At 36.0% G+C, this 14,068-nt stretch overlaps 1 protein-coding gene across 1 annotated transcript in view; it reads left to right on the top strand.

Annotated features, from left to right (window-relative positions):
- The first annotated feature begins 385 nt into the window (after positions 1-385).
- LOC106869136 (CB1 cannabinoid receptor-interacting protein 1) overlaps positions 386-14,068 on the top strand; it is a 41,713-nt gene continuing 28,030 nt past the window's right edge. The window contains exon 1 of the mRNA XM_014914711.2: positions 386-1,471. Coding sequence (XP_014770197.2) covers positions 1,305-1,471 — 167 coding nt within the window. The 5' untranslated portion in view covers positions 386-1,304. The remainder of the gene's footprint in view (positions 1,472-14,068) is intronic.

Raw genomic sequence — 14,068 nt, 5'->3', positions numbered from 1 at the left:
AAGTGTGAACGAACGAAAATATACGGAATGGCAGAGAAAGATCAAGTGAAACAGAGAGAGGGAGCTTCGCGTATTTGTGCGAAAGTGTCAGTGTGTGTGCGTGTGTGTGTGTAAGTCATATGTTAATGTGTTTGTGTGTATGTATTTGTGTGTAAAGTACCAGTCAAGTACTGAGGTCGATGTAATCGACTAAACCTCTTCCCCTCTAATTTACTGGCCTTGTACCAAAATTTGAAACAATAATTTGAGTGTGAATAGATGAAAGAGAAAGGTATGGAATGAGTTAGTAAGAGAGGCTGCAAAATAAAGAGAGGAGAAAACGGATAAGAATCTGCTTGCAAAGCATGTGTTTGTACGTTTGAATATGAGTGTGCGTGCACGCGCGCATAAGGGCATGTATATGTCTATGCGATTTAATATGTGTGATTGAGTTCCTCTGTGTTTGTATGAGAGCGAGAGGGGAAGGAAGAGAAGAGAGTGCAGCGACAAAAGTATACGTATGCGTGTGTTCCCCTCCCTCCCCCGCATATTTATACACACTCTTGAATATGTTGGTCAGAAGATGTGTAAGTGTTCGAGTGAGAACCGTTTGAAAGAAGAAACTAGCGGTGGAGCAAGGAATGATTTTTACTTTCTTTCGCACGCCAATTTTATCTGTCTGTCTATCTAGCAGTTTATCTATCGATTAATTGATCCATCTATCTATGTATCTATTTATCTCTTTCGTTCTTTACATCAAATAAGCAAACCAATTATTGAAACTAATATATACATACACAAAAAAAAAGTATCACGAAAAAAGATAACTAAAAAAAAAATCTAATATCTTTCATATATATATATATATATATACATATATATATACACGCACATGCGCGCGCACACACACACACAAACCCCACAGGTAGCTATATCTACGTACATAAATGATATACATGTATGCTGTGCCCGATTAAGGAATGCGCATTGAAATTAAAGGATATATTTACTACACAACATCGAAAATACCACTACCTCTGTCACGACTATCATCAGCAACATCATTATTATTACCAGGAACATAAATACTACACACTTTTGTGAATGTATGTGAGTAAAAAAGAAAAAAAAAGTGAGGAGAGAAATTGGGGAGGAGAGAAAAGCGAAGTTACAGAGCCAAAGAGCTGAGAAACCGAAGGTGTAGTATATAGATTAAGCGATATTATACATACACACATATATATCAATATAAACACAATATATAAGATTAACAATAACAAGACGAACACAACAAAAGAGCCTGGAATTTTAGCAGCTTGCGAAAAATGGCAGCCACTTTTCGAATGACTGTTGGAATGCGTAAGAGGCATAAAGATGTGCCCGTGTTCTTCAAACAGGATGGTAAACGCTTTCCTCTCTCCAAGACTGTGAAACTCAACGTCAACACACCTTACAATGTGATTATTGCCCTGGAACCGCCAAGACTATTGGAGTAAGTACCCCCCAAAAATAATAATATAAACAGCACTAACACAAGTACCATGAATGTATGTATGCACACATGTATATATAATATATGTATTCTATTATATATATATATATATATATATATATATATATAGTCACAGACATAGGTACATGTTTTTAATATAAACAAATTCACAGACGTACACATTACATGCAGGTAGATATTTGTTGAGTATATGCACATACATACATATATTACATACAAACTCATACGTACACGAATAATAAATATTAGTTAATGTTAAATATCGTCACCCATTTCATTTGAAAATTAATATTATAAACAAACAACTCGAGTATATTTTTCTTATTTACAACACCGTAAATGACAATATTTCTTCACTGATTTACATACTTTCTTTTCTCTATTTTCCCCTTATTTCTTTAAACTCTTACTGAAATTAGTTGCATGTATAAATTTGTATACACATGCCTGCATGTTGTTCAATGAAAACAATTGCAGTACAAATTAATAGGTAAATCCAACGAGAAATTAAATTAGTTTATTATTTATTTTTATTTTGCGAAAGCCATCGATGTTACCACTTCTTCCTAAAAAAACAAGATTAAGTTATTTTGGTTGTTGTCATTGATAATTTAGGCGACGGAATTAATTATTCACCTATCTAATATGATATTGTTGTTTGCCAGAGAGTGACGAGGTTAAGCTCTCTCTCACTCCCCACTTTGCTTGTTAATGTTCCTTCACTGGAAAAGCATTATCATCACAAAATCACTATTGCATCCCTCCCCGTCCAACTTCTTTCTCTAACATGTTGGCGCCTTTGCGTATTCTAAGAATGAAACCTGTTTTCAGTTTGGTTTCGAAAACCCAGTAAGCGAACCATTTCAGTCCACGATGGCTTCGACTTGGTTAATAATGGATTTGGAAAGGAAAAAGGCATAAACGTCAAACAATCCCATTATAGCGGCACCTGATACCTTAAGCGTTAGGTGCTTTCATTTAAATTTCTCATTCATATTAGAGGTTTATTTTTCTATTCGAACTTCATTTTTTTTTCTCGCCTTTCATTCATTCATTTGTCTCGCTTCTTCCTTTATTTTTACTATATTTCTCTTCGTTGTTTCAATCCCCTTCATGTCTTTATTTCATCTTTGCTTACTCGTCTCCTTGCATTTTTTGTTTTTTCTTCTTTGATTCTCTCTTTTCTAAACTTTCTTGCAAGCTTGCTTTTTTTTTTTTTTAAACTTTCATTTTGCACCAGTTATTTCTGGTGAGCTTTCGTTCTTTGGTTTCATTTATTTCCGTGTTATTACTGATCTTTGATGCTGCTGTTATTCATATAGTTGCTGTTTAAGATCCAGCTAGATATGTAATCAAAGGTATTCATTCCAGCCGTAACCAGCTCGTCTTTTTCTTCTTTCTCTCTCTCTCTTTCTCGCACACACACACACACTTTTTATTTTTATACCTAGTGTTCTGTGACTTCATTACTCAGTGTATCTTTCCTTTCGAAGACTAGTGTGTAATTTCAGTGAGACTTAGCTGTTATTTCTACCAGGTCTAATGACCGCAAATAGAAGTTGGTTCTGTGATACTGATGGTGTTGCTAATGTTTACCTTTCATCCTCCATTTCAGCTCTTACCATTTATCAATATCCAAATGTCTCTTGTTTTTAAAATATTAGAATGTGATTACTATTTCTTGAATTTCAGACAACTGCATAAACGAACTCTTGTTGGCTCGATCATGTTAATGATATCTTTAAGTGATTTACCATTTATTTGTTGCTAAAGATGTTTTGTGCTTATTCCTAATAGATTTTCATTCATTTATGCTAGATTTATTATTAGCATGATTGCTTTGTTGCTGTTGTTGTTTACCCTCACTGTCTCTATCAGATTTAATTTGTTAAAAGCATTCCAGTCGTGACCATCTCGTCATTTTGAACACCTGGGATTATATTATCCAGTATATCCCTTCTTTTTTTTTTAATGTGTTTGCTTGTGATATGAGAGAGATTTAGCTGCTATTTCTAGCAAGGCGAGCTAACACGCTGATGTTATTGATGTAGTAATGTGTATTTATTTAGTTATAAATATTTGGGGGAAAATTCTTCAGCTGTCTTTTCCATTCCTTTCGAGTTCTTGAAAAGGAACCTAGAGTCCTTGTGTGTGTGTGTGTGTGCAATACATACGTTTAAGCATTTACACATGTACGGAGGCTGACATACCAATATAAGTGTATATACACAATAAGTCACACTTTCGGAATATAAAGTGCATTATAGGGACCACAACAGACGTACCTTGAGCAAAATATTTAAACAACAATAATGAAAATTGTGTGAAATGTTGCATAAACTGTTCACACACACACGCGCGCATATAATGTTTGCAATACACGCTCGCACACGTATGTATGTATATATGCGTGTATATATGAATGGAATATATACACGCACCTCAGTAAGCAATGGCCATACAGATTATGCATCCATCCAATAATATACATCTCTGCAGCTTTTACTGATTTATTTATTCGTATAATATTTTATTATTTTTATTTGTTCGTCTACTCAAAGATGTGTATCGATGCGACCACTCTACCTTTCAGTCGTACGGCCTTTGCATTCATGGCCAGCTCTCTTTGTTTACCATTGTCATCGCCGTAGACAACATTATCATCGTTGTTTTTCAACATCATCTCCAACACCAACGACGGCCACTACTATCGTTGCTGATAACACTGCTACTATTAAAGAAAGCATTATTATCATTATTATAACAAACCATTATTAACCTTTATTAATATTATTTATCAACTTAATATATCTATTCATCCACATCATCTTTATCATTCATCCTCATCATCATCATGACACAAACACCAATCGTAATCATTGCCGCCACCAACAATAAACCACAACACCAGCACTGTAAACACCATCATCGTTTCTCAGTAACTCCATTGCCACCACGGCTACTGCCACCTTCATCACTATAAGCTGTAACTCCTCCTCACATCACCACTACTATGCCATATAATTCTATCATCATTACTATCGTCATATCAACCGTACATTGCACAAATGGTATTGATAAGGAAGAATTATTTATTTATTTTGTACTATTATCCAATAATTCAAACATAGACCCATCCCCCCCTCTTTCTCTTACTCTCTCATACAAATATGTATGCTTGTACATGCGTTTCTCTGTGTGTTTGTGTGTATGTGTATGTATGTGTGTATGTGTTTATCTGAATCTGTGCCGTGTGTGTATATATCAACTTCTCACGTTATAGTTCAGTGAGTAGCAGTTCAATTAATCGAACTACAAAAATTATCCACGAAACCGATGGAGATCCAAACTATGGATATGTGTGTGTGCGCGCACACACATTGAGTGTATTTTTATACATAAATTCTGTAAATAAGAAGTGACATAAATACATGATTAGTATATACACGATATCATTCATTCATTCACACACACACACACACACACATTATATATATATAATGGTGGTGCCCCAGCATGGCCGCAATCTAATGACTGGAACAAGTGAAAGATAAAAGGTGTATATCTTTTGTACTGAGTTTATTGTTGTCACTCGGAGTTATGCGATTACTCGTTGTTCATAATTGGAATCTGGGCTATAAGGCGCAGTATATATGTATATGAAAGCAATCACAATATTAAACTCTACTTTTGGTATTGAGTACTTATCCTCATGTTTGTAAGTTCAAACGTACACACACAAAGACTAATTAAGTTTATGTGTGTATGTATAAAAACATATTTAGTTTGTTTATTAAATGCACACAAAGTTATTTATCTACAGACACTGTCTCACTACCTTAGGTAAGTGTGCAAATGTGTGCAGGTATGTGCACACACACACACACACACACACACACACACACAGAGAAAGACAGACAGACAGAGATGAGATGTAAGAGGGAGAGAATGGTGTGTGTATGTGCGAATGAAGGTCTACGTATTTCCCTCCAAACAAAATCTAATCTAATATGGTCAATTGCATTAGGACAGATTGGATGTCAATTAAGAGCTGAAATGGAAAGAGGGAATATTGCTGTTACCATGATGGTGGTGTTTGTAAAGTTAATGATGATGGTTGAGGTTGGTTTAGGAAATACAGCCATATTTTTGTTTGTATGAAAGGCTATATGTACAAGTTGATGATGGTATGAGAGCATGACTATATATACATATATGTACGTCTGTGTGTGTGTACACATGCGCATACATACATAGAGAGAGGAGATGAATAGATTTTTGTATGTATGATTGTACGCATGAATTTGTAAATGTGTTTGTTTAAATAAACAATTGGATCGTGGAACTCATTAAATAAAAATGTATGATTATATCATACATTCTTAGTTAACTTACTACAATTTTGTAATTACACACACACACACACACACACACACACACACACATATAAAATCATTCAATGTACACTATATAAAGATAAGAGCTAAACTATTAGTAGCTCTTATCTTTATAGTGTACATTAAGTATGATATTTATCTCTCACTTGGATGGAGTACCTTTTTGTTGATCTTACCTTCACGGAAGATTAAACTCTGTGTGTGTGTGTGTGTGTGTGTGTGTGTGTGTTTTATCTGCAAATTATAACCTAAAAATGTTGAAGTTGAACTTAAACCGCATTATAACCGCATTATTCCCGATCCAGCGAAGATCGTTGGCACTGCTTCTGTGAGCGAAATATGCGTGTTTGTGGAGAGATGAGAAATAATCTCTAGGATCCAAAAATCATTAATACAATTTGTATAACAAAATGAGCTTGCATGTGGTGGGGAGAGTTGGGGTTCTTACGTTTTGAGCAGAGATCTTATGTATAATAACATGTTCACTAAACTTGTGCCTCATCTATTAACATTGAAAATCTATTAAAACCTTCCTTCCAAGTTGCTCCAAAGTCATCACTGATCAGTCAATTGCTGAACCCTCTGCTAAGCTCAACTAAGACCCACTTCAGAGTACTGCTCACGTTTATGGGACGGTAGCTGCTGTTGACACATATATCCTAAACCACATCCAGAGGTTCAATAACCAAAACGCTATTTGCTCACAACCCCCACCCTCTCTCTCTGTAAAATTACTTGTCTCGTCTTTCACACTCTGTTTCAACTACTTCCGTCCTTCTTCCACAAAACGTCAACAGTCTGGATTTTTATTTCACCATCCATGAAGACATTAACCTAAAAACTATTCAAGCTGATCATCAGCTGCATCAATCTCAGTAGAATGGGAGGTTGGTTTGTAAAGGTTTTAGACACTGTCCCTTCTCTCTTTACGGTACTGGGGTCAGTTTGCTTAACTTCTAAAACTTACACATGTATCTATGACTACGTAATGTGTGTATATTGTATCCATTCAAATATACCTTTTCTGTATTATGCATATAACATATTTATGTTAAATCCATTAGTCATACGACCGTTTTGTCCGTGTCCCTCACAGCATCATCAACAGTAATCGCCTTGTTCCAAGATTAAGGAACTAAGTATGTTTCTGTAACAACTGTCGCGCACGCAATATTGTGTGTGTAAGTATGTTTGCAAGTGTATAATGTACATGTTTTGATTGGGATATATATTGATTTGTGACATTAACAAAATGTCTCAAATGCGGGGGTTCTTTATAGTTGGTTATGTTGACTCTGGCACTTGATTAGCCTTTTATTTTATTGGTCCCAGAAGGGATTAAGGTCAAAGTTGAACTCAGAAAGTAAAGAGACAACCCACCACTAAAGTATATGTATTAACATGATGTCTATTTGATGTATCCTAGACGTCTGAAATTTTCTCATATTTTTCAACGGCATCAGGCGGCGAGCTGGTAGAAATGCCTAGCGGTATTTCGTCTGTCGTTACGTTCTGAGTTCAAATTCCGCCGAGGTTGACTTTGCTTTTCATCCTTTCGGGGTTAATTAAATAAGTACCAATTACGCACTGGGGTCGATGTAATCGATTTAATCCCTTTGTCTGTCCTTGTTTGTCCTCTCTATGTTTAGCCCCCTGTGGTTAATAAAGAAATAAATATTTTAACGGCATGTATCTACTATTTTGACAATATATCGCTAAAGGTCCATTTTCAAGGTATACGTCTTTCACAATAGCTTCATACTAATCATTGCGGTTGGCACGAATATAAAAATCATGGCAATTCGGGGTGTTGCTCTCACTATTGCAAAATCTTGGTTTCGATTCCCAGATCGGCTATATGTTGTGTTATTGAACAAAACACTTAATTTCATGCTGCTCCAGTTCACTCTGCTGTAAATGGGTAACCCTTCGACGAACTGGCGTTCTGTTCAGAGGAAATTTTGACCTGCCTGCTTATCTAGCTGGGTGGCACCATTCGAAAGCTAACAACAATATAAGGAAGTGCATTGTGACCAGCGATGTATAACAACATCCGATACAGTTGGTGATACAGGGATATATATATTGTAATGATAGAAATAGGGCGTACGCAGGGGTGGGGTCGTTTCATACTTTTGCTCATGGTGGAGTCTTATAGTGTCGAACCCACCTTCCCTCCCCCTAGCGCACTCCCAATTCCCAAACCCATTTCTGTGCGTGTTAAGAAAAGATAAAAGAAACTTTATTTTTCTGGTGTCTAGTTAAATTAGAATATATATATATATATATATATATATATATATATATATATATATCCATTTTTTTTGACAAAACGTCTCAAATTCAAGGGTTCTTTAAAGTTGTTTATGTTGACTCCAGTACTTGATTGCGTTTTATTTTACTGATCTCAGAAGGGATAAACACATTCATAGGGACCATAAAACATCTATCTATCTATCAAAAGTACTAACTTTGTCGCTCCTTCTCGCACACGTGCTCGCTCTTGCACATGTTAACTCTAACTAAATAGTTGATTTCATTGACCCCCACACACCTATCCTGTACTCTCTGCCAGCATCATACCGGTGGTGTTTGTGTTCATTAGAAAAATAATTAAGAAGGTTGCATAAAATTCCTTGGCTAAACTTGAAGTTGGGACGCTTGGTTGTTTTCTTTTTTTTTCTTTTTTTTTCATCGTGGCTTCCAATTTCATGTTGATAATGAATATTATCACTCAGGATAATGCCCAGAGATTTAGAAAGGTAATGAACTTCTCTTTGTTCTGACCATAAAAAGTTTTTTGTTTTATTTATTTATTTACATCTTATATAACGTGTTTTGCAAAATGCCATTAAAAATATGCGTTATTAAGTAAGTTAGAAGGAAACAAATTCTGAGCAGTACCAACTAATTACACACACACACACACACACACACACAATGTATGTGTGTGTGTGTTGCCCAAAATATTTCCACTTTCTGGCAAATAAAAAATTATTATTATTCAAAAAATCATTTATGTTAATTGTTCATTATTTAACCTATTAAATATTTACCATTGTTTTCATAAATATTTTGCTCCACAACACACACACATTTCCCCTTCTGATATCGTTATCATCACTGCTACTGTTGTTGTTGCTGCAACTGCAGCTGATATTTGATACTACTACTACTACTACAGTCGTAGTAGTTGTTGCTGTTGTAGTAGTGGTAGTAGTAGCAGCAGCAGCAGCACACTGGGTTGTGTTATGATATCGTTGTCTCTAGTTTTCTGTACAACTGTTATTTTCATTGTCAACACGAACAGTATTGTTATCATTATCATCATCTTATTAAAGTCCAAGACTAGTTAGGATTGGTACCAGAAATAACAGCTACACAGGTGGTAGTCGTTATTGTCGTTGCTTGACTCAGATCATTATATCTAGTTGAACGGACCTTTGATCAAAGGCATTTATTTCCCACTATAACCCCTTTTTTGTTTATCTAAGACTACATAGGCCCAGTATATAACCATTCTTCTTGTATTTTGAGGGAAACGTAGCTGCTATTTCTACTAGATCGAGTAACCTGGTAATAGATTAGTGTAAGCGTTTTGGTTGGCTTTGTTGGTGGTAAATTTCATGTATACCTATATAATCGCGTTTGATTGACAGTCTACAAAAACATCAAAAACACCAACTGCCATCACAAACACCAATTTCCACCGCCAACACCTCAAGCAGACAAGAACACCTTCACCTTGAGCTAACGTTGGAGCCTGTATGTGGTTGTTCGATCTCTTAAAAATAGTTATCAAATTTCCCACATACGTTGATGATGATGTGTGGGTTTCGTTGTAAAAAGGAAGGTCTCATTATGGTTATGGCTTGAATACCTTTGATTATAGGTCTGTTCGTTCAAGATTCCTAAAAATAGCAGCCAAATCTCTATTAAACTGCATCAGTCTTAAATAATGATTGACACATTGGATAATGTGGCTCTAGATACACTAGGTCAGATAAAAGGATAGAATTTTCATGGCGGTGAGGCCTTTGATCTTAAGTCAAATTAATCAGAGTTGATTGGAGGCTGAACGAAAACAACTAACCAAACCTCCGATTCTGAGTTAATGAACGACCCTCTATGTGATCGTTCAAACTGCGAGAAATAGCATCCAAATCTCCCTCAAATCACACTCTGCTACCTTTAAAAGATGTATTTAAAAAGAACGTACTTAGATGTCACTAAAAACACAGAATAGTCCAAAGGCTGAACTGAGGTTTAACAACTGACAAAATCCTTTGCTTTACATTCTTCCACCTACAACACCATTACTGAAATAATTCGACCCCATCCAACCACAACATCCCCACTGCCAATGAGAACCTCAACATAGTCACTCAACCTACTAGAAATAGCAGCTAAATTTTCCTTAAATTCCATTCTATTGTTTTAAGTGATATATCTTAGATTATATTCCTGAGAGAGAGCAGACTATTCCTGAGAGAGAGCATGTTTGTTAACTAATATGTAAATATATTATCATCATCATCACCATCATTTAATGTCCTTCCTGTTGCCAACCCCCACCTGTTTCCAAGCAAAGTAATATGTTCCATGGCCAGGCATGGCAAGTTTGTTTTTTTTTCACTCTCGGAGTGGTTGGCGTTAGGAAGGGCATCCAGCTGTAGAAACTCTGCCAAATCAGATTGGAGCCTGGTGTAGCCATCTGGTTCACCAGTCCTCAGTCAAATCGTCCAACCCATGCTAGCATGGAAAGTGGACGTTAAACAACGATGATGATGAACATCACTTGTATGACAGTAATGTTTGTTTGCAACCATGATGTCAAGACAAAGGTACACACAAACATGCATACACACGCACAACAGGTTTCTTTCAGTTTCCGTCTACCAAACCCATTCACATAGCTGTGATTGGCCCAAGGCTATAGTAAAAGACACTTGACCAAGGTACTGCATGGCAGAACTGAGGGACTGAACCCAAGACCACAGGTTGGGAAGCAAGCTTCTTAACCACACAGGTCTGCCTGTACCTATACATATATTTGTATGTATATATGTATGTATGTATGTATGTGTGTGTGTGTGTTATCTATATTCTAATGATGGAGTTTTGTATCTTTGTTAGAAACCAGCCCCTTCCTTACAGGAAGATCTCAATTCAAAATAGAACATGCACACACACCCCACACACACGTGTGTATGTGTGGTTATATATATATATATATATGTGTGTGTGTGTGTGTGTGTGTGTCTACACACCCACACAGCTCTTTATCTTGTCATCTGCATTGCTTTAACATATCTGTTTATTCCTGTCTTTGTCATTCTTTCCCCTTGCCTCCTTTGTTTTCTTATTCTGTTATTCCTTTCATCTGATCCCTACCCATCTCTCTCTCTCTCTCTCTCTCTCTCTCTCTCTCATACCACTGACTTTATTACCAGCAGGGTATAAATGTAAATTCATACAGAATACCTATGTTCCAAAAAAGACTCTCCTGCACACACCACCGAATTACCTTAGGGTGAGAAAGCTGTTCTAATAATACATGCATTCATGCACCCACCAATTCCTCCCATAAACCTTCTTCCTGCCATTTTACCTGTTTTGGTATGAATGCTACATGGAGTTGTGAATGCAATGTACAATTGCATAGGTGTGTGTTTGTGTTTATCTATCTATGTATCTATCTGTCTGTCTTTCTGTCTATACACACATGCACACACACACACACACATGTATCACATATCTGTATGTGTAGTAATCCAGTAGTAATGTAGTATTTAGGTTATGTGCAGCGGGTGCACTTACTTTTGAGGTTTTGTCGAAAAGCAGGGAGAGGCAACGCCCATAACAGTTTACAGGTTGTCTATGCCTGATGATAGAAAGACATGAAGAAACCTGAACACTTGCATAGTGGAGGTCAAAAAGCAACATGTCAAAGTATTGTGTTATCTTCAGACTAGTGACATGGTACAAACAGCAGCAGCAAAGTGAACCCTGCTAAAAGCACCTTCATGGCAGGGTGTAGAGGTAAATAGGGCAATGGATTAAGTCTACTATTACAACACAAAAACAAGTTATAGTCTATCTGAAGGCTTTCCATACAGTTGCCAGGTACACAATTTCACTCAATGTTTCTATCTCTCACCGTCACCCATCACCTTCTCTTGCTATGTCCACCTCTGCTTCGCCCGTTGTCCCTCCCGTCCTCTTGTCTCTACTATGCTAGTCTTGCTCATTTTACAGACCCATTTTGATCTTTCACTATTCTCAACTGTATTTACCTGAGTGAATTTACACATCTCAGCTTGTTAAACACTTTCTGCACCTACAGTGTATAAGGCTTCCATCCCCCACTTCTTATGCTGGTGCTATGAAAGAAAGTCCACCACCACCACCAGCCCTTAGCCACTTTGTAAATTGGTTAAAGCAAGAAGAGGTAAAATAGGGTCAAAAAATCTTAGTTCTGTCTCACTGAGGATTTGACAACCGCCTTAGTACTGATGTACCCAGATCATATTTGTAAAGTGGAGTGCAAATGAATAGAGAAAGCACAAGGTTATGAGATGCTTTCAACAACTTTTTTTCACTTGTGGTACTCTTATATTCTTTTCAGAATTCAGCAGCGCACCTGAACTAAAAATATAACTAAAAGTATAGGGAAAAAATTATATTCAGGTTATACTTCAGCACACCTAGCATCACCTCGTGGCACACTGGATTCAGAACATTATTATAATGCTGTTATAATATGAAACAATGTAAAAAGTTTTCAAGTAAAATTACAGATTCTGCATCTTTACTAATCAATAATAGACTACATCAGAACAAGTATTGATGAGTTTACTGAAACTCTTTTTGTTGGCTTTTCCAGCATGATGTCATTGACTATGTCAAAAACTCCTGTTTTTCCATGAAGCAATGGAAGACCAACAAGTTCTAGGTGGCTAAAATTGTTATCAAATCCTCTTATAAAAATGCTTAATTAGGCTTTATCATATATGTTGGTAGGTTCACCCAAAGCTAAAGAAAATAAAGTCCAAATACAGAAAAGACCAACAACTCAGATTCACCACAAGAGTTCTTCAGTGCATCTTTAAATGTTTGTTTTGAGAGACAATTTCATCTACTTATTTTCAACACTTTTATTGCCAATACTTGCAAATAAATATATATTGAAACAAGGTCTAACAATTCCTCCTCCATCACTCCATCAGAGAAAGGTGTTTATGACTTTTTTTTTTGGCAGTGGGGGTGTTGTTTGTTTTGGCCAACACAAAAGTAATTTTATAAGATGCTTCTTTCATCACCAAATTTTCACAACTTCTTTCAACATATACATGTCTTGTCTTTTCATTTCTTTCTTTTTCTTTTCTCAATTATGTATTCTTCCCACAACTTCTATTTTAGCTTTGAGGTAGTGTTTTCTAGTATTTATTAAGATGATGACTTCTATTATGTGAGAAACTATTTTCACGAACAATGTACAACAGTTTTCTTAAAAGGACCTGCTATAAATAGGTGTCCATATTACCACCATTTATTGAATTCAGACTTAGTATCCCTTTCTACTTTTTCTCCCTCATTTTCTTTTGCATTGGGATGGGTGTGAAATGAAAATACAACTTAATTTTTGTATTTTGAAAACACACTTGCAAATGTCCACAAAGGACTAACAAAGTACAACAGTGTCAAACTAGCACTGGTTCTTGCCTAAGTCATCATCAGAGGTGGGCACCGTTAATCGAAAAGTTAACTTCATTAATCCATTAATTCTTTGAAAATGTAACAGAAGTTAAAGTTAATCCGTTAATGTTAACTTTTATTGAAAAAAGGCATAACTACAATTTAATACTCCACCAACTTTGTTGCCTCATAACTTCCAGAAAGATGGATACTTTTTAACAAAACTTTTACCAAATAATTACTCATATCCTGTAGATTACAGGTATGTAAAGATTTGTTGGAAAAAATTTTTCGAGGGATTGGGGAGGGGACTTTCGCAAAATTCATAGGACCCGACATTTTCCCCCTCATAACTTTTTGGAAAACAGGTATTTTTTAATGAAATTTTATACAAATACCTTTCAAACGGTGTAGTTTACGATTACATAGAAATTTGTAGGCATAATTTTTGGAAGGGGACGGGGGAGGGGGAGTTTCTGAA

This window comes from Octopus bimaculoides, chromosome 5 (genome assembly GCF_001194135.2).
Source record: "Octopus bimaculoides isolate UCB-OBI-ISO-001 chromosome 5, ASM119413v2, whole genome shotgun sequence".
NCBI classification, from domain to species: Eukaryota; Metazoa; Mollusca; class Cephalopoda; order Octopoda; family Octopodidae; genus Octopus; species Octopus bimaculoides.
The sequence above is the reverse complement of the archived record's forward strand: the minus strand, read 5'-3'. Positions and strand labels throughout refer to the sequence as shown.